General features: G+C 35.4%; 1 protein-coding gene and 1 pseudogene across 1 annotated transcript; one reads left to right on the top strand and one right to left on the bottom strand.

Annotated features, from left to right (window-relative positions):
• Positions 1 to 134: 134 nt before the first annotated feature.
• LOC120143585 lies at positions 135 to 24,809 on the top strand (annotated as a pseudogene).
• On the bottom strand, positions 23,011 to 25,813 carry LOC120143482 (transcription factor bHLH62-like). Its single transcript, XM_039157792.1, has 8 exons — positions 24,750 to 25,813; positions 24,470 to 24,664; positions 24,319 to 24,384; positions 24,160 to 24,228; positions 24,006 to 24,077; positions 23,682 to 23,858; positions 23,499 to 23,598; positions 23,011 to 23,405 (listed from the first exon to the last, which is right to left on the bottom strand). The coding sequence occupies exons 1-8, from the start codon at positions 25,539 to 25,541 to the stop codon at positions 23,368 to 23,370; spliced, it is 1,509 nt and encodes a 502-aa protein (XP_039013723.1). The 5' UTR covers positions 25,542 to 25,813; the 3' UTR covers positions 23,011 to 23,367.
• Between the last annotated feature and the right edge of the window lie 391 nt (positions 25,814 to 26,204).

The following is a 26,204-nucleotide window of genomic DNA, read 5'->3' as shown; positions in this document are numbered from 1 at the left end:
GGATTTGTGTGGGTTCAGGGATAGAATTAGTAAAAGTTGTTGAGTTTTGGCACTTAAAGTTGCTTTATCCCAAAAAAGAAAAGAAAAAACAAAATGTTTTTGAATTAAATAAAAGGAGAATCTGGAAGCCTTTAGTTTGGAAGCCTCTAGAACCTACTCTCTCTCTTAAATTCCCTTTCATCGCAATTCGTTTCTTCGCTTCTCAAAGCTTTTCATTCAGGCTCTCGTTTTCAATTTCCACGCGCTCATTCTCTAGCTAGCTCTAGATTCCTCTACTCAAAATGGATGAGGATTTCGATATCCCGGCGGAGGACGATATGATGAACGACGACATGGATATACCTGCCAAAGCTCCCATTATGAATGTCGGAGAAGAGAAGGAGATCGGAAAGCAAGGATTGAAGAAGAAACTTGTTAAGGAAGGTGAAGGTTGGGAGAATCCTGAAAGCGGCGATGAAGTTGAAGGTATATTTTGTACTTCTAAACGAGGAAGAAGCTCAAATACAAATGAAAATGAAAAAAAAATATTTTCTGAAAATGCATTGGTTGTTGTTATTGCAGTTCATCATACGGGGACGTTGCTGGATGGGACTCAGTTCGATTCGAGCCGTGATAGGGGGACTCCTTTCAAGTTCACTCTTGGTCAAGGTAAATGAAGATATTCACTTTAGCTTTTTGAAATTTCTGAAATCAATTTTAATCTGGTGTATGTTGAATTCGGAAGGAAAGTGGTGAAGCTGAAAATTTTAAATTTGATTTTATCGTTTTGCAGTATTAATTAACATGAGTCCAAAGCATTTGTTTTGAGTAACATGTGGGATTAATGCTAAAACCATTTTGAATTTCTTACGTAAAACTTGTATTCCTGCTTATCTAGTTTCTAATTATGGCCAAGTGTTGAGAATTTTGCTCATTTAGATTGTAATAAAGGAGTTTCAGTGAATCTTCGTGTTTGTTTCGTTTCGATATCGGTAGCATGGAAATATCAGTTTCATAGATTTTTCTTATTGTAGTTAACTTGGTTGATTCAACGAGTTGTTATGGACTTATGGTTGATTGAGGGCCAGATCTCCGTAAGTTCAAGAAATCTCGAGCATGAAAAGGGCGGTGCATTTGAAATTTGAAACCTTTACTGCAAAGTTTCTGCTTATATTGGACTTTAAGGGACTTTGTTAGTGAGAATCTCTTCTAATTGATATTCCGCATTAATATGAATTTTCTACTTTAATGTTTGCAGGTGGGATGAAGTGGTATGAAAGACGGTTATGGGATAGAGTAAAATCGTAATTAATAATTTGAAAAAATAAAAATTAAGATAAAAAATACAAATTTTACGTGAAAAATCTCTAAATAATATAGGATAAAAATCACGAGCAACGATAGAATAACTTCACTATAAGAAAATAGGAATTAAAATTTCTCTCAATCTAACAATGAGTAAACAATAACAATTCTATTGTGATAAAAAAGAGAAAACAAATTTTAAGAAAACTCTCTAAATTTTTTAATATCGGGAGAAAGTTAAAATGGTTTAAGATGATTTTGAAACTAGATGTGTTAGAGTATTTATAGTTTAAGTTTAAGGATAAATCTTATAAATATTTTAAAGTGGAGTGGTTAAATTTGTAATTTTCTAATTACTCAATTTCAACAATTGTTGCACCGAATTTAGAAATGTCAACGGGGCGGGTTTTGTTTGTCCCGTCTCCATCCCCGAAATAAATCCCCATCTCCGTCCCTGCGTTGATTCCCGTCGGGTTTTTTATCAGGGCGTCCCGTCGGGGATTTTTTTTGTCCCGTACTCAAACCTGACCCAAAATATTATACCCGAACCCAAACCTGACCCGATCCCGAGAAAAATCGTATTTTTTATTAAAAATTAAAAATATATTATATATTATATATTATATATTATATATAATTAATATAAAATATATAAAATATTATATATATAATTAATAAAAAATAAAAAAAATATTATATATATATATCGAGGCGGGGCGGGGATATTTTTCCTCAAACCCGAAAAAATCCCCGAATTTTCCCCTGATATCCGACTCGACCCGATATTATTCAAACCGACCCGAACTTGACCGGGTTTTCCCTTTGAGTTCGGGTCATTCTATCATCCCTAATCGAATTTGATCATTTCACATTTTCACCGAAATCATCGAAAGTGATCAGCTAAGTTGGTCACTTGTTGACTTTTCAATAGTATCCCACTTGACAGGAATGATATGACAAACTTTCATCTAGCATTAGCAGATGAAGTATTGTCAAGCATCGAGGAGAAGAAGACAACTAAAATGATTGTTGAAAAGTCAACAAGTGGCTAACTTGGCTGTCCACTTTCGGTGATTTCGGTAGAAATGCGAAATTGTCAAATTCGGTGCAGCAATTGTTGAAATTAGGTAATGAGAAAATTATAAATTTAATTCATGCACTTTAGGGTATTTATAATATTAATCCTTAAGTTTCAACTATAAATATCTTAGCCCATTTAGTTTCAAAATCATCCCAAATCATTCTAGTTTTCTTCCAAAACTAGAGAAATTAACTAGTTTTCTTGAAAGTTATTTTTTCCTTTTTATTAAGAGAGAATTATTGTTTTCTCCTTGTTAAATTAAGAGGAGTTGTAATTCTTATTTTCTCATAGTGAAATTCTTCTATCGTTATTCGTAATTTTTACCTTATATTATTTAAGGGTTTTTATGTAAAATTTGTGTCTTCTTTATCTTTATTTTTGCAAATTATCAATAGCGATTTTACTCTATTCGATAGTCGTATTACGCAACAATTGATATTTAAAGTCAGATTAGAGTGTCTAATATATATTTATTGTCTTTGTGGTTGCCATTAAAAGGTAGATCATCTAACATAAGAAAGTAAGAATGTATTACTCATTCTTTGAAGGTTCCAGAGAACTATTCACGATAGTGAAATAGTGAGAGTTATCCGTAATAGAAGTTATGACAACGAAATTTGATATTGAAAAGTTAAATGAGAGAAATTTCTCATTATGGAAATTAAAGATAAATACCATCCTAAGGAAAGACGGTTGTCTAATAGCTATCAGTGAAAGACCGATAGATTTCAAATATGACAACAAATGGGTATGTAGATTCTAACTATGCAGAATATTTGAATAAAAGTAAATCTACTACAAGATATTTGTTCAAAGTTGTTGGTGGAGCTGTAAGCTGAGTTTTAAAATTGCATTCAGTTATGTACATCCACAAAATAGAGGCAAAATATGTAGCAGCTACACAAGTTAGTAAAGAAGCAATTTGGTTGACGATGTTATTGGAGGAGTTTGAGCACAATCGAAAGTATGTTTATTTGTTTTGTGACAGTCAAAGCGCCTTACATCTAGCAAGGAATTCAACATTTCATTCAAAGACAAAACACATACGAGTTCAATATCATTTCGTTCGTGAAAAGATAGAAGAAGGACGATAGATATGCAAAAAATTCATACCAAATATAACATAGCAGATTTCATGACAAATGCGGTAAATGCTGATATATTTACTCGGTGTTGATTCTCTTGTGGCTTATCAGAAACGTAAGCAATTTGATGGTATAAGGTAGAAATAAAGATGTGAAGATATGATTGTCTCAATCAAATCTTCAAGTGGGAGATTGTTGAAAAGTCAACAAGTGGCTAACTTGGCTGGCCACTTTCGATGATTTTGGTAGAAATGTGAAATGGTTAAATTCGATGCAACAATTGTTGAAATTGGGTAATAAGAAAAGTGCAAATTTAGTCAATATACTTTATGGTATTTATAAGATTAGTTCTTAAGCTTCAATTATAAATATCCTAACTCATTTAGCTTCAAAACTATTCTAAATCATTCTAGTTTCCTCCCAATACTAGAGAAATTAGGGAGTTTTCTTGAGAGTTATTTTCTCCTTTTTATCAAGAAAGAATTGTTATTGTTTTCTCTTTGTTAGATCAAGAGAAGTTGTAATTCCTATTTTCTTATAGTGAAATTTTTCTATCGTTGCCCGTGGTTTTTACCTTATATTATTTAGGGGGGGTTTCACTTAAAATTTGTGTCTTCTTTATCATCTTTATTTTTTCAAATTATCAGTTGCGATTTTGCTCTGTCTGATAGTCGTTTCCGCAATAGAAGGTATTAAGACAATAAAGAAAGGAGAAACTGATATTTTTACCATCCCTCCCCAGCTGGCTTATGGTGAGTCTGGCTCACCACCAACCCTTCAATTCGATGTTGAATTGCTATTTTGGACTAGCGTCAAGGGTATTTGCAAAGATGGTGGGCTATTTAAGAAAATACTGTCTGAAGGAGAAAAGTGGGAGAATCCAAATGACATTGATGAAGTGCTATGTATTGTACTCTTTCCCTTCTTTTAACATTTGTAATAATATTATTTTTGTATTAGGGGCTGTTTGATTGAACTAGGTTTGTATTTTGAATCCAGTTAACTATGAAGCTAAGCTTGAGGATGGAACAGTGGTTGCAAAAATTGACGGTAAGGAGTTCACGATTAAGGATGGTTCGTAGTGTTGATGCTGTTTTTCTTCAGTTTGTTTGTTATTTGTCTTGTCTAATTCATTGGTTCCCGTGGTTGCTTCTTTGAATAGGCTATTTCTGTACCGCATTGTCTAAGGTTGTTAAAAATATGAAGAAAGGGGAGAAGGTACTTTTCACAATGAAGCCACAATGTAAGTTATTCTCATCTATTTCATCCAAAGAATTATGGTAAATATGGTTTCTTCTTGTTGTTAACCTTATTTTCTATGATAAAGCTGGCTTTGGTGAGAAGGGGAAGCCAGCCACGGGCGTTGAAGGTGATGTGCCTCCAAATGCTACACTCCAAATTACACTGGAGTTGGTTTCATGGAAAATTGTTGCTGAGGTCACTGATGACAAGAAGGTTATAAAGAAGATCTTGAAGGAATAAGAGGGATATGAACGCCCGAATGAGGGGCTGTTGTCAAAGGTTGGTGTCATATTATGAAAAAGAAATTGCAATTCGCTGCATGCAGTATGCTAGAAACTTGTCATTCAAAATCTGATTTGTATAAACCATTTTCCAGTGAAATTGATTGAGAAACTACAAAATGGTACTGTTTTCGTAAAGAAATGTCAAGCTGAAGGAGAAGAGTTGTTTGAATTCAAGACAGATTAAGGTAACGAAGTAACAGATTCCATCATTCTCCTCCCTCAGACTCAAATTAATGATTTTAGCTTAACAGTCTCATTGAACTTTCTTTACAGACCAAATCATTGATGGTCTTGATAAATCTGTGATGACAATGAAAAAGGGTAAAGTATTGTTGCTGACTATTGCACCTGAGTATGCTTTTCGGTCATCCAAGTCGAAACATGTCTTGGCTGTTGTACCCCCTAACTCAACTGTGTACTATGAAATTGAGATGGTATCATTTGTTAAGGTTAGTGGATCAGTGTGCTTGGGTGATTATAGTTCTTTTTGTATCTGCAAGGTACCTATTTGGGAATGAATTAAAACTGGTTTTGATAATTTGCTTTTGTAGGATAAAGAATCATGGTATATGAATACTCTAGAAAATATTGAAGCAGCAGGTAAAAAGAAGAAAGAATGAAATGTATTGTTCAAGGCTGGTAAATATGTGAGAGCTTCTAAGAGATATGAAAAGACATATAGTACAATGCCAATTATATTGGCTTGTGAAAGTTTGTCTTCCAATATCTTGTGATTTAATTGGTGTTTGTAAAGTGCATCGATTACGATGCTTCTTTCAGTGAAGAGGAGAAAAAACAAGTCAAGGCATTCAAGGTTGCTTGCAATCTGAACAATGTTGCTTGTAAGTTGAAGCTAAAGGATTACAAGGAAGCTGAGAAATTGTGCACCAAGATTTGAATTATCTTTCACAATTGTCGTTACAACAATTAGCTAGATCTTGTAGTGAAATAAACTGTTGCACCTACACAGGTTTTGGAATTAGAATGTTTGAATGTGAAAGCCTTGTATCGAAGGGCTCAAGCATACACTCATCTGATAGATTTAGATTTAGCAGAGTTTGATATCAAGAAGGCTCTTGAACTTGATCCTGATAATAGGTAGTTTTCTTTTATAGGTTGCTTGACGTTGTTTATCCCTGTCTGGAATTGTCGGATGTCTCATTTTCTAGATGTGTGCTATCAGAGAGATTAAGATGGAATACAAAGTAAAAAACCAAAACAAAAAACTTTGGACAGAGCACGTGTGAAAAAAGTAAGTGAGAGAAGCTCCAGTTTCTCTCTAACCCAGGAGATTTCAAATTTCAAACTTCCAGGGGCAGAGGGAGAGAGAGAATGTGAGTGATGTTTAACAGCCTTCTACATCATCATCCGTCGCTAGCCATCTACCGTCCGTAGCTTACCGTCTGCCGTACTCCGACCATCGTCCATCGCCGTACTCCGACCTCCTTTTGACGCCGTTTTTCTTGGTTTATTTTGATTGATTCCCATTCAATCGGAGCAAATCTAAACGTATTTCTTCACCGATTTTTCCACCAGCAGTCTTCAAAGTTTGTTTCATCTGTGCACATCGGAAGCTCGTGACAAAAACCCAAGTATTAAACTATGAACACCCACTGCCGTTCACCGAAATTTTAGTGTGTAAAATTACGTCACTGTTTAGGAGCTATATTTCCATAACGTTGTTGTTGGTTCTGGGTTTTCACGTTCGTTGGTATAAACTTATACATCTCTGGTTTTTTTCATTCAAAATTAAACAGTTCGGAAGCCTCTGTATTCAAAATGACGTTCAAGAATTGCGATGAAGCATCAGAGAAATGGGCTGAAACCTCAGCTCGCCAGACTAAGAATAATCGTCAGTCCGAGATAGAGGAAAAGAAGAACGCAAAACCTATGAAAAAAACCAGATATTAAGGTGAAATAGGTGGATTCTATACTATCGAAGGTGACTGAAGCGGAGCATCAAAATCAGAGAGATAGGCAGCAGACAAAGACTGTGCAAAAATCAGAGGAGGCGAGGAAGAAGCTGAGTAGTACAGTGGCAGCGGAAGAATATGAGAGGATGGTGTTGGTGACAAACAAGAATAGAGATGATTCGTTGGTTGAAGCAAGGAGTGTGGAAGGGGCCATTGCGCAGATTTCTGAGGCGGAAATCCTACCACAAGATTCCCACGTTTTTAACTACTGGAGGAAGAAATATTATCCAAGAATCAATAATGGGTTTAGAAATGGTTGCTTTATGTTATACATTGATAATTTACCAGAGAAGATCCATCAGAAGCGGTTTGGATCGTTATTTTGCCCATATGGTCAGGTTATTGACGCATATATTCCAACTAAAAGAAATTCAAAGGGGGTACGTTTCGGTTTCATTCGCTTTGCTACAATTAGAGAAGCTCGGAGAGCGATCTCAAAGATGAATGTCGCTCGCATTGATGGTAGTAAAATTAGAGTCTTTTTCTAAATACAACACAAGACATTCTTTTTGGAGAAAGTCTTCGCCAGTTGTCCACCAAAAGCCCGAGAGGGAAAATGTTACAAGCAATAATCTCTATACAGTAAATGGTGTTGTTGACAAAGGACTCAACGGTTTATCGTTAATGAGAGCTGCTGAGAATGTAGTTCTCATGATATTCAAGGACTCTGTTGCGTTGAGAAGGGTTAAGAATGAACAATCAGAGACTCTTGTAGGGTGGTTTTCTAGAGTTGAAGCTTGGTCGGAGAGTCTAGTGGTAGAATGTCGTTGAGTATGGGTAGTTTGCGAAGGGATTCATTTTCATGCGTGGAATTGGGGTACTTTCAAGAACATTGCGGCTAGGTGGGGCAAATTAGTATCAATTGATGAAAGCTCTCAGTTTCCTTCATCTTTTGATCGTGCAAAACTTCAAATCCTCACAGAGACTAAAGTGAGGATTGATGAGTCCTTGAGTTTGAAGGTTGGTTTTAATTCTTTTGAAATCATGGTGCATGAAGTTGAGTATTCTTTCAAACCAAACTCTTGGATCCCTGAGGAAGTCGATGATTCTCCATATCGAAATTGTTCTCTCGTGGTAACGTCAGAGAATTCTCTATCAGGAGCGTCAGTGTCATCCCCAGGTTTAAATTGCCCCGTCGAAGATGTTGTAATTGAAGGTCCCCACTTAGAAAAGGTTTCACTCATAAAGAGTGTCAAAAGCGATAAGAATCCAAGTAACAAATTGGGGTTGCACATAATGGAGAATGTAGATCATCCAAAATTAAATATCGTGGAACATCTAACTGATAAATCAGTTGATCAATTTGATGGTGTTAGCCTCAGACCTCGAAAGATGCTTTTATGATGGGTCTCATTACTTTTCATGGTTCATCTACTGACACATTTCAATTAAAGGAAGATACCCCAATGGTGTCCCCTATCCCTGCGAAATTAAGAACTAAACGTGTGGCGAAGAAATGCAAGACAAAGAAAAGAGTTATGAATTAAGTGGCAAGGAAACATTGATTGAAGGGAAGGTAGTGTGGTTTTGGTTCATTTAAGATAATTTATCGAGCTGATTTTTTTGGTGATTTTGATACATGTTGGTATTTTGTGAAGTTCCCTTCAGAGGCGGATGTTTTTGGTTTAATGGTTTTAGGTGTTGTTTTCATGTATGTTATGTCATTAAATGTTGGGTTGTTTTCCTATTGATGGAGGTTTATCTTAGGTATAGGGTGATTGCCTCTTGATTTTTGTGGTCGAGAAGGCGAGAGTTTTAGGTGATTATGTATTTTGTAATGGCGTTTATCCTCGTTTGAGGGTATTTCGTGTTTTCATTGTAATGAGGTGTTTTATTCAATGAATTATGAGGTACTCTTTTCTTTCTTCCTATGTTCGTTAACATACTTCTTAGTATGTAGACGAATACGAAGGGAGTTTTTAATGAAACCTCCAACTTCTATTAAAAAAAAGATGGAATACAAAGTTTTGAAGGAGAAGATTAAGGAGTACAATAAGAAAGAAGCCAAATTCTTTGGCAACATGTTTTCCAAGATGAATAAAGTGGAGCCTGCCAATGTAGGTGTTGAAGTGCCGGTATGGATTTTGGCCATACTTGCTCTGATGAAGTGGTTGATTCATTGATTTTGTGTGTTCTTGCTGCAGAAATCAGCTGCCAAAGAAGCTGCATCAGCGAGCATAGATAGCAAGGCATAAGTGGTGGACACGGGACAATTGGATGATGGCATCAACAATTAATGCCTACTTTTGTTTTGTAGGACAAACATGTTTTTGACAAGTGAGAATTGGATTATAACGGATTCTTCTGTCTTGGGGTTGAGAATTGTTAACGTTAAAAATGTTTATTGCTGAAAAAATAATCATATTCGATACAAGGAGATTGCCCAACGGGGGAAAACTTTTGGCTTGCTTTTGTGCTTGTAGTTGTATGCTGATGTTATAAATTTGACTCTGGTTCACTGGCCAAAACAAGATTGTGAAATTGGTAGTCGTTGGAACTTGGTATATTTTCGTAGTTTGATTTTTTCCCATAAATAAACTGTTGATGGAAATAAATTAGTCATGACCGTCGTTAAATGTTTTATGAGGCATTAAATATATTTTATTTTCATAAGAATGGCAGGAACAACAAACCACCGTTCCTCTCCTCGAAGGAGGGTAAACACCTGGTCCTATGTTTTTGATATGTTTGATCTTGATTATCAGTTTAAAGTTTAATTTTGGTCACTTTTGTTTTCCCATAAATAAACAGTTGATGGAGATAAATGAGTCACGACGGTCGTTAAATATTTTACGAGGCATTAAATATATTTTATTTTCATAAGAATATAGAAGAAAGATGGGGTGAAAATTAAATATATTTTATTTTCATAAGAATATTTTCATAAAAATATTTTACGAGGTATTAAATATATTTTATTTTCATAAGAATATAGATTTTATAATAATTCTTGATTTATTGAATTAAATACTCTGAGTAATTATATTGATTGTCTTAGTATGTTGCAAGCAACATATGCCTACACACAAATGTATGAAAACTTATCAAATAAGCATTTTTGCTGTCATATAATCTATGTTCAGAGCATGATTTATGAACATATTAAATTGAAATATGAAATGTTATGCTCTAGTATAACTTGTTTTGGTGGTTTAATGATAAACTTTGAAAATTTTAATTTTTTCAACTTAGGATGTGTTTATCTTGATGTAATTATAATTTTAGATTTTTTTTCAGTGTCTGGTTCAAATGAAAAATATATCAAGTTCTTTTACATCAGTATAAATAAATTCTAATAAATTTTTTTACGTTAAATAAGAAAGTTTGAAAGAAAAATAACTAACTTTAATATAAATGTAATAATTTATAGCTTAAAAGGGCAATAAACTCCACTTAAAATTAAGTGCCAACTTAATACAAGACAAAATTTAAAAATCATATAATAAATAAATAAATACTTTCGTGAGTTCAACAAAATCAAAAGCAGAGATTTCTATCAACAGAGATTGGTTTAAGTGGTAAGATATCGTTTAAGTAAGGTCTCAAGTTCGAGTTTTAAATAATTAAATAAAATCTCTATTGGGATATTCACCCATCAAAATTAGGAGTGTGATGTTGGTCAGCCTGAATTAATCAAAGTTAAACCTTAAAATTAGGAGAAAAAAAAAACAAAGATTTGTAATAGCAATAGAGTAAAAAATGTTGAGAGATCTTATTGTCTTCTTGAATGTAATGATAACAAAATGGTTGAAAAAGGTATTTTGAGACTAGTTTTAAGAAAATGGCTGTCCCTTGTTCCCATATGTATGGGGTAAGGGGGAGGTAAGATAGTAGGCTGCCCCCAACACTAGGTTGAGAACAGCTTCCGTAGGAGACCTCCAAATTATGAAATGTCCTCCATGGGACTCGATCCCACGACCTCAAGGTTAAGAGAAGTTTGAAATAAAATCTGAGGAAGGATAGCTTTTTTTTTTCCAAGTATGGCTGGTATATATATTAGCAATCGTGCCCCCAGATTTTTTTTTCCTCTTATTTTCTTTTCACCTGCTCGACCATCCAAATGCCATCAATGGGAGTCGAGCATCACACCTACTGCATTGGTTGCCAATTAGGGAGCTTTTAGGGCTCCCAAAGTCGTCAGCAAGTGAGGCCATCTCCCACAAACGGAAAAAGGTCAATAAATTTAGTCCGACTTGAAAATTTTGATTTTTTTTTTAATTTTACTCGATTAAAAAATCAATTCAAAATACTCGAAAATATATTAAATTTAAGTTTAGTTTTTCAATTATGTATGAATATCACATATAGAAAAATATGAAGATATATATATATATATATATATATATATATATATATATATTATATGATTATAGAAAATCGTTTAACTTAAAATCAAATAGTAACATAATATTATAAAAATTTATAATTAGATTTAAATAAAAACTCAAACAATTCAATTCAACTTGATTTGAATTTTATAAACTCGATTTAACTCTAAAAAATTCAAATAAAATTTAAATTATAAAATAATACTCGAATAACCTAATTTTTTTTTACTCAATATTCACCCCTACAAACGGGTATGGAGCTCCAGAGTTGTTTAGAAGTAATGACGTGTTTCTTGGACAGTTGAAGATAATTTTTTCAACACCGTTGATAGTTATCGATTAATTTCAAAATCTAAAAGTTATTCCTACAGGCATTAAGCGTAGGACACGGAATGATCTTATTAAATGATTTTATTTGTTTCTATTCATTTTAAGAGCTAAAAACTTTATACACACAAAAAGAAGGCAAAGGAAATGCAGGAAAAACATAAACACGCCTACAGGTGGAGGGCATGAAATCATGCATTGGCTGGTGAAACAAATCATTGCAGGGAGGGATGCTACTACTAGTCTTCCTTTTTCACACCCAATTAATAATAATTTTCTTCTCAACTAATTTATTTTCTTTTAAAATTTCTTATTTTAATTTAGTGACCATTTAATATTAAATATAAATATATATTATAAAATAGAGTACTATGCGTTGTAGAGGTCTTAGATTCAAACAGTTGATATATATACGTCATCAATAATTAAAAAAAATTCTGAATAAATATTATTTTATTATCACTCAAACTATTTAAATATATATATCATAAAACTAAAAAAGTTATCTAACGAGTGAAAGAATAATTACTATGTTAATGGGAGACATACCCTAATCAACCATATAATAAACCCTAAAATAGCAACCAAATGGGCTCCCGAGGCAGTATCTGTCCTAATTCCAATCACTTAATTTTTTTAAAAAAAAGTTAATTAGGTGTTGTGGAAGACTCTGAAATGGCATTATCTTAGTGTGGTGAGCACATGGATTTGGGGATGAGAAAATCGTCTCAGTGACCAAAAATGCCTTATAATATACGATTTTAACCAATTTTTTTTGGATTTGCCAAAATGACCAACAAAATCGCAACGCGAAATAAAAATCGCAACGCGATCCCCAGAATCGCAAATCAGTTTCCAAAATCGCAACGCGATTCTTGAAAATCGCAATGCGATAGTACAAATTCGCATTGCGATTTTAAAGAATCGCAACGCGAATATGAAAATCGCAACGCGAACACATAAATCGCAACGCGTATCCGTAAACCGCAACGTGTATCCGTAAATCGCAACGCGTATCCGTAAATCGCAACGATAATCCGTAAATCGCAACGAGAATCTGTAAATCGCAACGATAATCCGTAAATCGCAACGAGAATCTGTAAATCACAACACTGAAATTTTGGGTATATAACTACGCAACAGCAGCAAATCATAAACTAAATCCCTAAATCGCAACTCATTCCATCTCCATCTATCACTCTCTCCGGCGACATCCGTTCCTATATCCAACGACATCCTTCCCAATCCGGCAACAGGTTTTAGTTTCGCAGCTCGTCTGTTTAGTAAATTAATTTACAACCATGAAATCATCTAATGTTGATCATGTTTGGATAGATTTGTGTTTTGGAGGGTCATGGGATAATGTTCATGGTGTTTTACAATATATGCCTTTACCCATGAATCTTCAACTAAAATTGTCTTTACAAAAGTTAACTTATGAAACTCTAATGCTACGTGTTTCAAATAAATTGAATTTAGAGCCCCTAAGTGGATTTAGGCTATCTTATCAGAGAAATGGTAAAGTTTATTTGTTAACCGACAATGAAGATGTTGAACGATTCATTGCTTACATTAGTGTTTCACAAGATGATGTTACATTGTATGTTGTTGAACCTAGAAGTAGTATTGTTGGGTCAGTAGCGGGTAGTAATCAACTAAGTTTTTCCCAATCAACTTTCAGCACCAAATTCCGGTTTTCGTATTGACCAGTTAGACGATGATGAGCCAACAGAAAAAATTGTGAGTACTAGTCAGTATTTGAAATTTGGTCTTGGTCAATATCCGGACTTTGATATTGGTCAATACACGGATTTTGATGATGTTCAGAAGAAGAAACAGACCCTGCGTGTAATGATTTTGATATTGGTCAATACCCGAATTTTGATGATGAAACAGCCGTTGTCGAAGAATGTATTGTTGATGATAATGAGGAGGAAGTTACGACTGTGAATGAACATGTTGAACATCCATTCTGTAATTCATATAATCCTGAAGAAGAAAAAGAAGAAGAAAAAGTCCCCGAAGAAAAGAAAATGCCACGGGCGTATAACTGGAATATGTCAGAATTACTTCAGATACCGGAAGAAGAGTTGGTAAAGAAAGCAGTTGATTGTTACACAAAAGTTATTCGTATCAAGAAAGATGATTGTTTTGATACAAAGGAAGACTTGAAGATAGCTTTGTATACGAAATGTGTGGAAGATGGCTATCAACTAAAAGTTAACAAATCAAGCAAAGATCGTTTCGAAACAAGGTGTATGATTGACAAAAACTGTACGTGGCGTATGATTGCAAAGAGAATAAAAGATTGCGAAATGTTTCAAGTTAGGACTTTTATTGATAAACATACATGTTCAAGAACCCAAGTTTTTCCTCACCATAGACAAGCAAACAAAAAGGTGTTGGGTGGTTTTCTGGCTGAGTTAATGTTTTTGAATGGCAGGGTATATCGGGGACATGAAATTATGACTGACATGAATGCTCGATTCAAGATTAGTATATCATATTCTCAAGCTTGGAGAGCCAAATGTTATGCCTTGGAATTGTTGAGGGGGTCGCCAGAAGCATCGTTTGCCCAACTGCCGGCTTATTGTCACAATTTAAAGCTGAAAAATCCTGGGTCGGTAACTCATATCAAAACAGATAGAGATGGACACTTTGAGTTGCTGTTTATCGCCATTGGTGCTACGGTTAGTAAATCAATATAATTTTGTTGACTCATTTTTGTTAGTTACATGCATTTCACATTTAAATGATTATATTTCTTGTGTATATTATTTTGTAGATTCGTTCGTTTATTACTTGCATGCGCCCAGTTATTATAGTTGACGGAGCACATTTGAAAGGTCGATACCTTGGAGTAAACTTATTAGAAGTAGCCATGGATGCTAACAATGGGATATTGCCAATAGCTTACGGGGTTGGCAAATCTGAAACCTCTGATTCATGGACATGGTTTATGGGGCATCTTAGGGATTGCATAGGTCCTATTAGCAATCTGACAATCATATCCGATAGGGCAAACTCAATTGACAACGCTGTTAGAAGGTGTTTCCCAGATGCTTTTCATGGACTTTGTAGTGTTCATTTGTATAGAAATCTAAAATCAAGGTCTGCTGGTATAAAAAAGCACAAATGGACATACTGGAAGGCTGTAAAAGCTTATCGGGAAGTGGATTTCAATAAGCATATAAATTGTTTAAGACGTGTTTTGCCTCAGTGTGCTCAAACACTAGAAGATGTCGGGTTTGAAAGAAGGCTACCTGGCCGACCAAAAAGTCACGATCGTATACTTTCTAAGGGTGAAGAGAAGAAGAGATCGACATGTAGTCGGTGCAAGGAAAGTGGTCATACAAGGTTGACATGTGGATCACCAGTGCCATCAAAATCATCTTTTCCTCTACCAAAATATGGATCCTCATCAAAATACAAAGCTCATATGGTGTCAAGCAAAAGGTAATCATCTTTAAAATCCCAATCACAATTGGCTTCACCTTTTGGGACTGTTAACTTAGGTGATTTTTAAATGCAAACGTTGTATTATGTGGATTTTATGTGTGAACTTTTAACATTTTCAGTTGAATTAATGACTCAGGCCAACCATTTTGACTTAACCAACTCTTGTTATTCAGTTGTTATCACTTATTAGGCATGCATTTGACTATTGCAACACGGAAATTACAATCGTAACGAGAGAATCGCAATGCGAAATGAAAATCCCAACGAGAGAATCGCAATGCGGAAATGAAAATCGCAATGCGAAATGAAAATCGCAACGAGAGAATCGCAATGCGAAATGAAAATCGCAATGCGAAATGAAAATCGCAACGAGAGAATCGTAATGCGGAAATGAAAATCGCATTGCGATTCTCTCGTTGCGATTTTCATTTCCGCATTGCGATTTTCATTTCGCATTGCGATTCTCTCGTTGCGATTTTCATTTCGCATTGCGATTTTCATTTCAACATAATGCAGATTGAAATCAACAAAATCAACCATTACATTTCAATCAATTAAACAAGCACAAATAAGAATTATGTTCGCATCAATTACACAAATCAACTTTTACAAATCATCTTTTACAAATCAATTAAACAATAAAAAAATAAGCAATAATTCTTATTTCCAATCATCTACTATTGAATCAACTTTTACAAATCAATTAAACAATCAAAAAACAATCAATTAAACTATTGAATCAACTTTTGCAGCCATACATCATTTTCACGCAGTTCACTTCTGAGATTAACCTGCAGAAACCAAACATTTGCTCAAACAACACTTTCTACACATCTAAAACCTACAAACAGTAAATTATTCTATTCTAGGTACTTAACCAAACATTTTCAAACCAAAAGTCTATAAACTTACCAATTGTTTATGGACATTTTTATAACACGGATGCAGGTAGGCAGCGTCTCGTATATATCGATTTAGCCATATAATGCCGAAACCACAAGCCTACTGCAGCTCTATCTCTATCAGTGGGAGGTAGATACTTGGTGCTTCCCGTCGTCAAACGCTCCAACGCCAAGCATACGAGAGGACCACAATCTCCTCTGGCTCCTCCCGTTTGTTGTGGCGCGGTCTCGTCTCTAATAACTGTAATATTGAGCTTCTTTGGCTTCTTGTTTCCAGAACGAGTCCAATAATTGATCGCATCCAAGAATTTAGCCAAATGAGAGCTCCATCCCTTAATAATATCTCTTAAATCAGCCAATGATATGTAATTTATCATGCTGTCATACACTATTGTCTTAAGGGATGGGAAAGCTCGACGAGAATCCAATGTTTACGTTCCAAAACAGGGATAAACACCTACAATCATAAGTAATAATTCATTCATTTGCGCACTTATTTCATAAAACCTTTAAACTCAATCTAAAATAAATACTAACCTTATCGACCTCCCACCATGCAGGATAAAGTTTAGCTTGTCCATTGCCCAAATCAAATGATTCATCTCGTGCATTCTTCAAGTGAACGGCGTTAAAAGACGTCGGCATAATTGTATATCGTATATTTTTATTTTTCTTAAGTTTTCTTATTATTAGAAGACGTGTCACCCACACATCGATATGCTGTTTTACAAAAAAAGACATATATTAGTGACTTACATAAATTTAAAAAAAAAATTAATCAAATTGAAATATAAGAAAAATATAAGACTTACCCCCCCATCGAAATAGCCATTGTCTTCGACCCCTAATAATACGCCCCACCAAGACCGATCAAGCAACAAATAGATATCATCGGTGAGCTTGCATATGTCAGTGAAACACCCCTGGCTCCGCTCATGTAGATAAAAATCAACTGCGGTCTTAGCCCAAAGGGTGTTATCCAGAATTGTGTCCGGTAGTTGTTTCCTCTCCTCTTCAGATACCGGTATGGTACTGGCCGGTAACTCATACGAGAGCCAACTTGAATCCATCATGTCCGGCACATCAGAGGGTTTCTCAAGAAGCCTACATATGACGCCATGTGAATCGGGCTCTTGAATGGTGGGAGGGACCTCTTCAATGATGACAGTGGCCTCTTGAACGGTGGGAGGGGACTCTCGAGGAATGATAGGGGGGGCCTCTTCAACGATAGGAGTGGACTCTTGAGGGATGACAGGCGAGTCGGGCTTCTTCTTGCGGTGTCTTCGCACTATTGGGGTGTACGGAGACTTAATAGCACGTGCACGCTGTCTGATGCGTGAACTCCGTCGTGCAAGCATAACCCGACGTAAAGCATCCACTCTATCGGGCCGCTAAATAATTAAATACAAAAATCAGTAAATAAACAGACATGATATTTAAACAGTGAAAACAAAGACAAATATGTTTCAAACTTGTATTGTATTCACCCAAGTCATTATTCTATCATAGTTCACAAAATGCATCAGATAACAAAGAAAAATATGTTTCAAACTAATACCCTGAAGTTAGTATTTGTCTTTGTTTTGTCTATTGGTTGAAGTAATGCAATCCATTCAAGTTTCAATTTGCAGAAGAAGAAATAGTTTACTTTCGCAACACGAAACTTAAAATCGCAACGCGAAATGAGAATCGCAACGAGAAACCAAAATCGCAACGCGAAACCAAAATCGCAACGCGAAATGAAAATCGCAACGACAGAATCGCAATGCGAAATGAAAATCGCAACGAGAGAATCGCAACGCGAAATGAAAATCGCAATGCGATTTTGGTTTCGCGTTGCGATTTTGTCGTTGCGATTTTGGTTTCGCGTTGCGATTCTGTCGTTGCGATTTTCATTTCGCGTTGCGATTCTCTCGTTGCGATTTTAAGTTTCGTGTTGCGAAAGTAAACTATTTCTTCTTCTGCAAATTGAAACTTGAATGGATTGCATTACTTCAACCAATAGACAAAACAAAGACAAATACTGACTTCAGGGTATTAGTTTAGCAGAATTGGCAGCAACCGAACAAATTTACTTTCAACCAAAAGACAAAACAAAGACAAATACTATTTCACAGTGTTAAAGAATACACAGTTTAGCAGAATTGGCAGCAACCGAACAAATTTACTTTCAACCAAAAGACAAAACAAAGACAAATACTATTTCACAGTGTTAAAGAATACACAGTTTAGCAGAATTGGCAGCAACCGAACAAATTTACTTTCAACCAAAAGACAAAACAAAGACAAATACTATTTCACAGTGTTAAAGAATACACAGTTTAGCAGAATTGGCAGCAACCAAATAAATTTACTAAGCAATCTAAGTGAAATGGCTAATCTAAGTGAAATTACGAGTAAATTTATCATTAAGTTAAATATGGAAAATCTTAAACTTACCTCGTTGCGTAGAGTATGAACCTCATTCTGCAACGATACTATCATCTCACGTAGAGCGGCAACCTCACCACGTAAAGTTGACACCTCCACACGCCATGCACCATCGTTATCGCGTAGAGTACCGATCTCCTCACGCAAGGCATTGACCTCATCACGTAACTCATCCCGTGGAGGTGGAGAACAAGGAGATAAATGTCGTGGCCTCTTTACCGGTCGCCTATCATGAGGTGATGGTGGAGAAGAGGCTCGATGATGTGACGGGATAGGTGATGGCTCTCGTTCTAGAGGTGTATAGTCGGGTCGATCGGGTGATGGCTCTGGGTGAGGTGATGGCTCTCGAATTGGAGGAAGTGGATGCTGCTCATCATCCGTGCCATCAAAAAAACTCTGACTAGCTTGCCACCAATCAGTGGCAAGCTCTTCCTCCGTGGGTGTCAGTCTTTGTAATGGAATGTTGGCCTCCTAACAATATAAAAACTCAAACAAAGTTAAACGTCTACTATTAATAACTTGTTTATATATTATATGAAAGTATTTGTGTTAACTTACATTATTTATTGTCGCATATGGTATTAAGTCTTCCCAATCCAACAGATTTTTCCTCTTCCAGGAAATAGCCCTGGGAATATCATTTGACGTTTTTATTGCATATGTACGCATGCTGGGGAAAGCCTCGAATATCCAAATCTACAAACAATATAATAACAAAATTAGTAATTTTTAAATAATTAATTATAATTTTAGAAACATTATATAGAAATTCTTACCTTAAAGGCCCAAACAAAGCCTGACAAAGTGTATTTCGACCCATCGGCACGCAAACTTTTGCGGTCATCAAAGGCAGTAGACAACTTAGTCCAGGTAGCTTTCCATATACGAACCCCACGGAAACAGATTCCATGCATTCAGGTCCTCTACCAATATTATTAGCTCCCGAGGAATAGGTTGTCTGGCCTCTCTGCCTAAAAAGCCGGCATACACAAGTAGTAGAAGGCATACTCGGACAACATCAACGTCATCCATCCGAGTGAAACCAGCTTTCTTATTAAACAATTTCTTCAGGTCGTCGACGTGTAGGTTCGGCTTCTCCATTGACTCATCCGGAAAAACCCGGGATAACCATGATGGGCGGGCGATATGACGAGTGTACCGGCCTACATCATCGTGTCCGAATCGTAGACCAGTGATTAAGCAGAACTCCTTCCGCCCAAACAAGTATACGCTGGTGGAAAATGAAACCATATCTCTTCCTCACCACGTTGTATACTGTCGGGTAGATTTGATGTCATGGTCTGAAGCCACAAATGGGTCAAATTAGCATCTCCACCCGGATGCTGTACTCTCAGCCATGGCCCGAAGCAGGTTTCCTCAAACAATTGTCTTTGTGCAGGTGAAAGCTTCGAAGCAATTGTAGTGGCTAGGCTAACTTTATTCCTTAATGTCAATGAAGCCGAAAAAAATTTCTACAAAACAATAAACATACCAAGTTAGATATACCAAAAACTACACTGTGAAGATATACCAAAAACAATAAACATAAAAAGTAGTAGTTTATTCTTGAAACTAAAATTTGCAACACTGTTTTGTCTTTTGGTTGAAATGAAAATCGCAACGAGAGAATGACTGTCGCAACGAGAGAAATGAAAATCGCAACGAGAGAATCGCAACGCGAAATGAAAATCGCAACGAGAGAATCGCAACGCGAAATGAAAATCGCAATGCGATTTTGGTTTCGCGTTGCGATTCTCTCGTTGCGATTTTCATTTCGCGTTGCGATTCTCTCGTTGCGATTTTCATTTTTCTCGTTGCAGATAGTCATTTTCACGTTGCGATTTTCATTTATCTCGTTGCGACTCTTCTGCAAATTGAAACTTGAATGGATTGCATTACTTCAACCAAAAGACATAACAAAGACAAAGACAAATACTAACTTGAAAATCGCAACGAGAGAATAGCAACGCGAAATGAAAATCGCAACGAGAGAATCGTAACGCGAAATGAAATCTAAGTGAAATGGTTAATCTATTATTGAAATGACCAGTAAACTTATCATCAGTTTCAATATGAAAAACCTACAATAATGCAAAATTTCAAAATAAAAATAATTAAAAAAACTAACCCTCGGAGGTTGATTTTCCATTTCTGAATATTGTGAGGGATTTCTGACCGTGAATGGTTGTGAGGGATTTCGCCGGAGATGGGGACGGAAATCTTCGGAGATGGGGACGGATTTCGCCGTAGAGAGTGAGAGATGGAGATGGGACTGAGTTGTGATTTTAGGTTTAGGTTATGAGTTGCGATTACGGGATTTTGTCTTAATATTCGTTTTTGTAATTTGAAAATATAATACGCGTAGCGATTATAATGGCGCTTTAAAAATCGCGTTGCGATTTACGGATACGCGTTGCGATTTTACGTATTGTCGTTGCGATTTACGGATACGCGTTGCGATATACGGATACGCATTGCGATTTACGGATACGCGTTGCGATTTACGGATACACGTTGCGATTTACGGATACGCGTTGCGATTTATGTGTTCGCGTTGCGATTTTCATATTCGCGTTGCGATTCTGGAAAATCGCAATGCGAATTTGTACTATCGCATTGCGATTTTCAAGAATCGCGTTGCGATTTTGGAAACTGATTTGCGATTCTGGGGATCGCGTTGCGATTTTTATTTCGCGTTGCGATTTTGTTGGTCATTTTGGCAAATCCAAAAAAAGTTGGTTAAAATCGTATATTATAAGGCATTTTTTGTCACTGAGGCGATTTTCTCTTTGGGGATTTGATTTAGACTATGCACCAACAAATTCCCATAAATAACTCGGATCAATACGTGCAGAAGGCTAGTAGTGTAGACCCGTTAAAAGAGTTAACCTAATTGAGTATTAGCGCGATGAACAAAGAAATTTATATTAAAGTTACAAGCTTAAAAAATGTAAAGTTATAGAATATCATAAACTACGAAATTAAATAATCAATAAACATATAAAAACAATATCTAAATTATATAAAGATTGATTTTTTTTAAAAAAAAATATGATTGTATCATCTAATACCCCTCGATGGTCCATAAATGCTAATACTTAATACATATATGATTACATTTAAAAAATAAAGAGCAATACAACATGTCGCTAAATGATTGGTTATTAGCTTTAATTTTGTTTAAAAATGGTTTTTCAGTGACAAAGACGGTCATGTGAACAACTTTGATGGCTATTTTATTTTACTTTGAGCATCTTTCCGGTAACTGAACAGAGTCTAATCTGCAAACCCAATTATTGACCCTTGAATAAAATATTAAATAGAAAATAAAAAAAATTATCAATTTAAATTTGTGTGAAAGCATCTTTCCAATATAAATAACTAATTTTTATGCTTCTTAATAAAATAAATAGTAATAATTTTGAAAGTTGGTGAGAATGATTCATTGGGTGTAGTCAGAATCTCAGCAATGCCGACCTGGGATTCTTTCGATGCATAAAATAATATAAGGTAAAGAATCAATTAAAAACAAAACTTATATATAATCAAATGGGTGGTTATAACTTTTTAATCTTTTGCTTATTCTTAAATGAATTATTTACTTTTTTTCCTTTTATTTTTTGTTTTCACAATAAAAAAGAAAAAGAAGTATTCAAACTTTTGATACAAGGTGCATTGATAGATAGAGTATCACCGATGGTACCACATGTCGTCTGGTTAATTTAGTAAAAATGGTAGTTACATTTTGAACATATTCCGAGAGAACGAAAAGGAGTTGCCAACGGATTGGTAAAGATGGCACAGAATCTCTCATTCGGACTCCACAACTTTAAAGACCCTCCGACAAAGATATGAAACTTACGGATGAATGATCGAAGAAGAAACATAGTAAACTATCTTAGATCTTTTCTACCTATGTGTACTAAAAAAAGAAGAAGAAAGGGACATGAGGATCTATCTTTGTTTTAAGGGTAAATTACACGTTTAGAATTAAAATTATCATTTTTATTTCATTTTGATCACATAATTTTTTTTTAAAATCGTACATGATGTTACATTTTGTTTTCGTTTTGTCAACTACTATTATAAAATTAACGGAATTACCGATGTCATATTTTTTTTCAATGATGACATAATATTACCTTATGGTAGTATATCAACATCAACGTTAATTTTTTAACTGCGGCCAAAATGAAATCAAAACTGAAAGTTAGATATGATTTAAAAAAATAGTTGGGGTCAAAATATAATAAAAGTGATAGTTGTGTACTAAACGTGTAGTTTATCCTTGTTTTAATTGAAAAAATAGTGGAAAATTGCCGTGAATCAGGGGTTGAAGCCAGCTAAGCTCAAGATCATTAATGTCTTAATCATTCTAAATTACACTTTCATTTCTGTTTTTTAGAGAGAATTTTTAGCCAACAAATACAGCTAGTTAACACTTACAAACACTAGTAAGGATCAAATCAAGCAGATTACAAGATCTAGCAACGCATTAAAAAAACTTAATGTGATGGTGACCCCATGCAAAAGTTTCTTCAAGAGAATCATGGGAAATCTTTGTTTTCAAATTAAGATTATGTCTCAAATTAATGAAGTTGAATGACCAATGGTGTGGAAAATTAAAGCTGCTTAATTAGCATTAATTGATTAAAATACTATATCTCACAAATGTTGGTGCACTTCTGCTATAAAGATCTTTGCACCATGAATACACAGATTTTACATTGGATTAATTGGTAAGAAAAGAAGAAGAAGAAAATATTACAAGTTCAAAAAAAGAACCCTAAAATTAATATAAAAATATTATGAAAAAGGGAAAAGAATCACCCTCTTTAAACCTAAGCATAAATGGCTATTAGCCTAGTTATGGGGTAGTTCATGCATGGTCTAATAATTTCATTTTTTTTTTGTATATACAGCAGCAATTCTCTGCTTTAAACCTTTAATCCAGGACCAAAGAATGGTGTTATTAGAGCCGAACTTTCATGTCAGACACTTGATTTAACCCTGCAATTACAAGAATAATCAACCATTAATTAATCAGTCAGATATAATTGGTTTCTTATTTCGCAGTTCTTTGATTCTTTTTTCTTTCCTTACCCTGGAAGTTTTGTGAATGGAATGCCATTTCTTGGATCTGGTTTTGGCCAAACCCCATCTGAACTAGGGTTTCCAGGTCTCCTTCACAAAATGCTGGGTACTGAAACATTTTGAAACCCGTACTTTTAGATGTTTAGGTCTATGAATATGGAAAAGATAGATTAAATATGAAAAGAAATTCACCCCAGATACTGTTTCAATAAACTGGTTAATTTGAGGCAAATGGGTGTTAAGCTTGGGGCAGATGGCAGTATTGGCCTGTAGTGGTGGATTTTGCTGGGTTTGGTGCCCTAAAAAGGCTGATGCTGCTGAATTCATCGGGAACATTGGATGCTGCAGAGTGTTGTTTGATTGAAATACCTGGAAAAAATGGTAATTTTTTTAGTTAATTGACAATGAATGAACAGATATCATGCAGACGCAGTTATCGGAACTCGAGACTTCAAATATTTGAAACATTATTTAATTCTAAAAAATGAACTGTTGAAATAAGAGGTTTAGACTTACTTCCTTTGACATTAAACTCTCCACGTTGTAGTCCAGCCTGGTATTTACTGAAGCTAACTTCATTGACAGGAACTGCCAATAAAAAAACCATGAAAACTTGTATGCCAAGAAATTGATCACCACACGTTCATCAATAAAAACTTAATAAACTCACCTCAACTTGTCGTTGCAATGATTGAACGTAGTTTATAATTTCGTCCAGCATCAAGGCTTTTCCAGCAACCTACAATGTGAAACCCCTCAACAACCCTTTATTTTTAAGAATTAAAGCAATCATTTTTTTATTTGATTTAGAACAGATTTTGTTTCAGACCTTGCTGCAGCCGGGAACAAGATTTTGCAGAAGCTTCATTCTCTCACTGATTTTCTCTCTACGGACCTGATCAAAGTGACAAATATTGATAACCAGTGTTAATGCCACAGAACCCAGATTATAAAAAAAACGAATAACGTATGATCCTCACTCTTTCAGCTAAGCTATGGGTGTCAGTAGCTTGACCCCTTCTTGCTCTAACATGAATATAGTCCTTGGGAGGCTCAGGAGCCTTTGTATTTATTCCTTTGCCATCTTCCTCTGCTTTACCAGAGCCATTTTCGTTTCCGTTGCTTTCGGATAACTTGCATCGTTTTTCATTTGATGCTTCGTTAGGTTCAATCACCTGGAAATGGATAATTACAGAATGTTAAAAGAGAATGTTCTCTTCAAAGAAAGTTGCAATTTGGAACTCTTTTTAAATTCTATACCTTTGAAGCATTTGGTGATGGGGACGGTGAAGTTTCCTTTGTTTTTGCCTTGTGAACAGCTTTTCTTTTCCTGGAATTCGAACCTTTCAAGCCAGGCTCAGGATTTTGATCGGAAACGGTGGATTCCTCTTGAGAATTGGCTAACTCGGATCGATTCTGCAATGGGGTATTCTTCTTGCTGCCGCCAACTTGAGATACCATTGCTTTTAAAGCAGGACTACTGGAAACACGCGGTAGATTGGCATTTGCTGCCAACGGATTAGATCTATAAGCAGCGATTTCACCATTGGGTCCAAACTGAGTCGTTCGACCATTGAAACTCCTGCTTCCGAAGCAAGAGAATCTCGCCGCTCTCTCCGCAAATCCAGGATCAGCTGAGAAATCCGCCACACTGGAATTCAACCCCATTGATGTTGGCAATGGCAAGTTCAATTTGGGAGGTGAATTCAATGGAGTGCCGTAACAAGAAGAAGCCGCCAACATTGGCTGAGAATGTTGGGGGATCTCACCGGAGTTACCAATGCTCCCCAATTTCCCTATCAATTCCCTGATCATTAAGCTCTCACCGGAGATATTGCAATTCGAAGCAGCCGAGGAAGACACCATGGAACTCAAGGCTGACTCGTACTGTAAACCATAATCTGTACTCGGGAAACAATCTTGAGACTGAATTTCCATGGCTGAAGACAGAGATTGCCAACCTGACATCGGCGACGACGATAAAGACGACCCAAACTGCAATGGCGGAGCGTGCGGTGGGATTCCCGCATTAATGAAAAACTGGTTCTCCATTTATTAAATTCAACGTGAAAATCCAAATTAAAAAAATGGGAAATTTGAAGAACAAAAGAAAGGAAGTTCCGGATTGATATTTTTTGTAACTTGGGATTCTTTATAAATCCAAAAGTCAAATAAGTGGGAATGGATGAAGTGTGGAATCAAAATGATTGCCTTTTTTTTTCATAAAAGAGAGGTGGTTAGAGAGGAAAGGTAAGGCCGAACACAAATTTGGTGAAGAAATGAAGAGCAAACGCAAAGGGAAAAGAGAGAGAGGAAGGGGGAGAATTGGGTTGGGCTGCCATGGAGTTATATAGATGTAAAACAATACTTGTTTTTCTTATTGTTTTCCCCTTGCCTTTTACAATAATTAATATGCTTTTCTTTTGATAAATATTTTATAATAATGATGATGCATGGTAATGGGAAGATACTGATATAACAGTTAATTGTGCTTACGTGATTATCCAAAATGCTTACGAGACGGTCCAGAATGTTGACGTTGTGGTCCTCATGTGATTGATGGTTTTGCATAGGGGTTTAGTAGATTTTCTTATAAAGTTAGAAGGCTTAAGTAGTTTGCTTTAGAAAATTCGAGATAATATTTAATCTTTAAGAAAAAAATAAAATTAAGAAATTATTAAAAGTTTAAATTGTTAAGATATTAAAAATAAAAAC

This window comes from Hibiscus syriacus, unplaced genomic scaffold (genome assembly GCF_006381635.1).
Source record: "Hibiscus syriacus cultivar Baekdansim isolate YM2019G1 unplaced genomic scaffold, ASM638163v2 tig00110858_pilon, whole genome shotgun sequence".
NCBI lineage: Eukaryota > Viridiplantae > Streptophyta > Magnoliopsida > Malvales > Malvaceae > Hibiscus > Hibiscus syriacus.
This window is presented reverse-complemented; position numbering and strand designations above follow the sequence as displayed.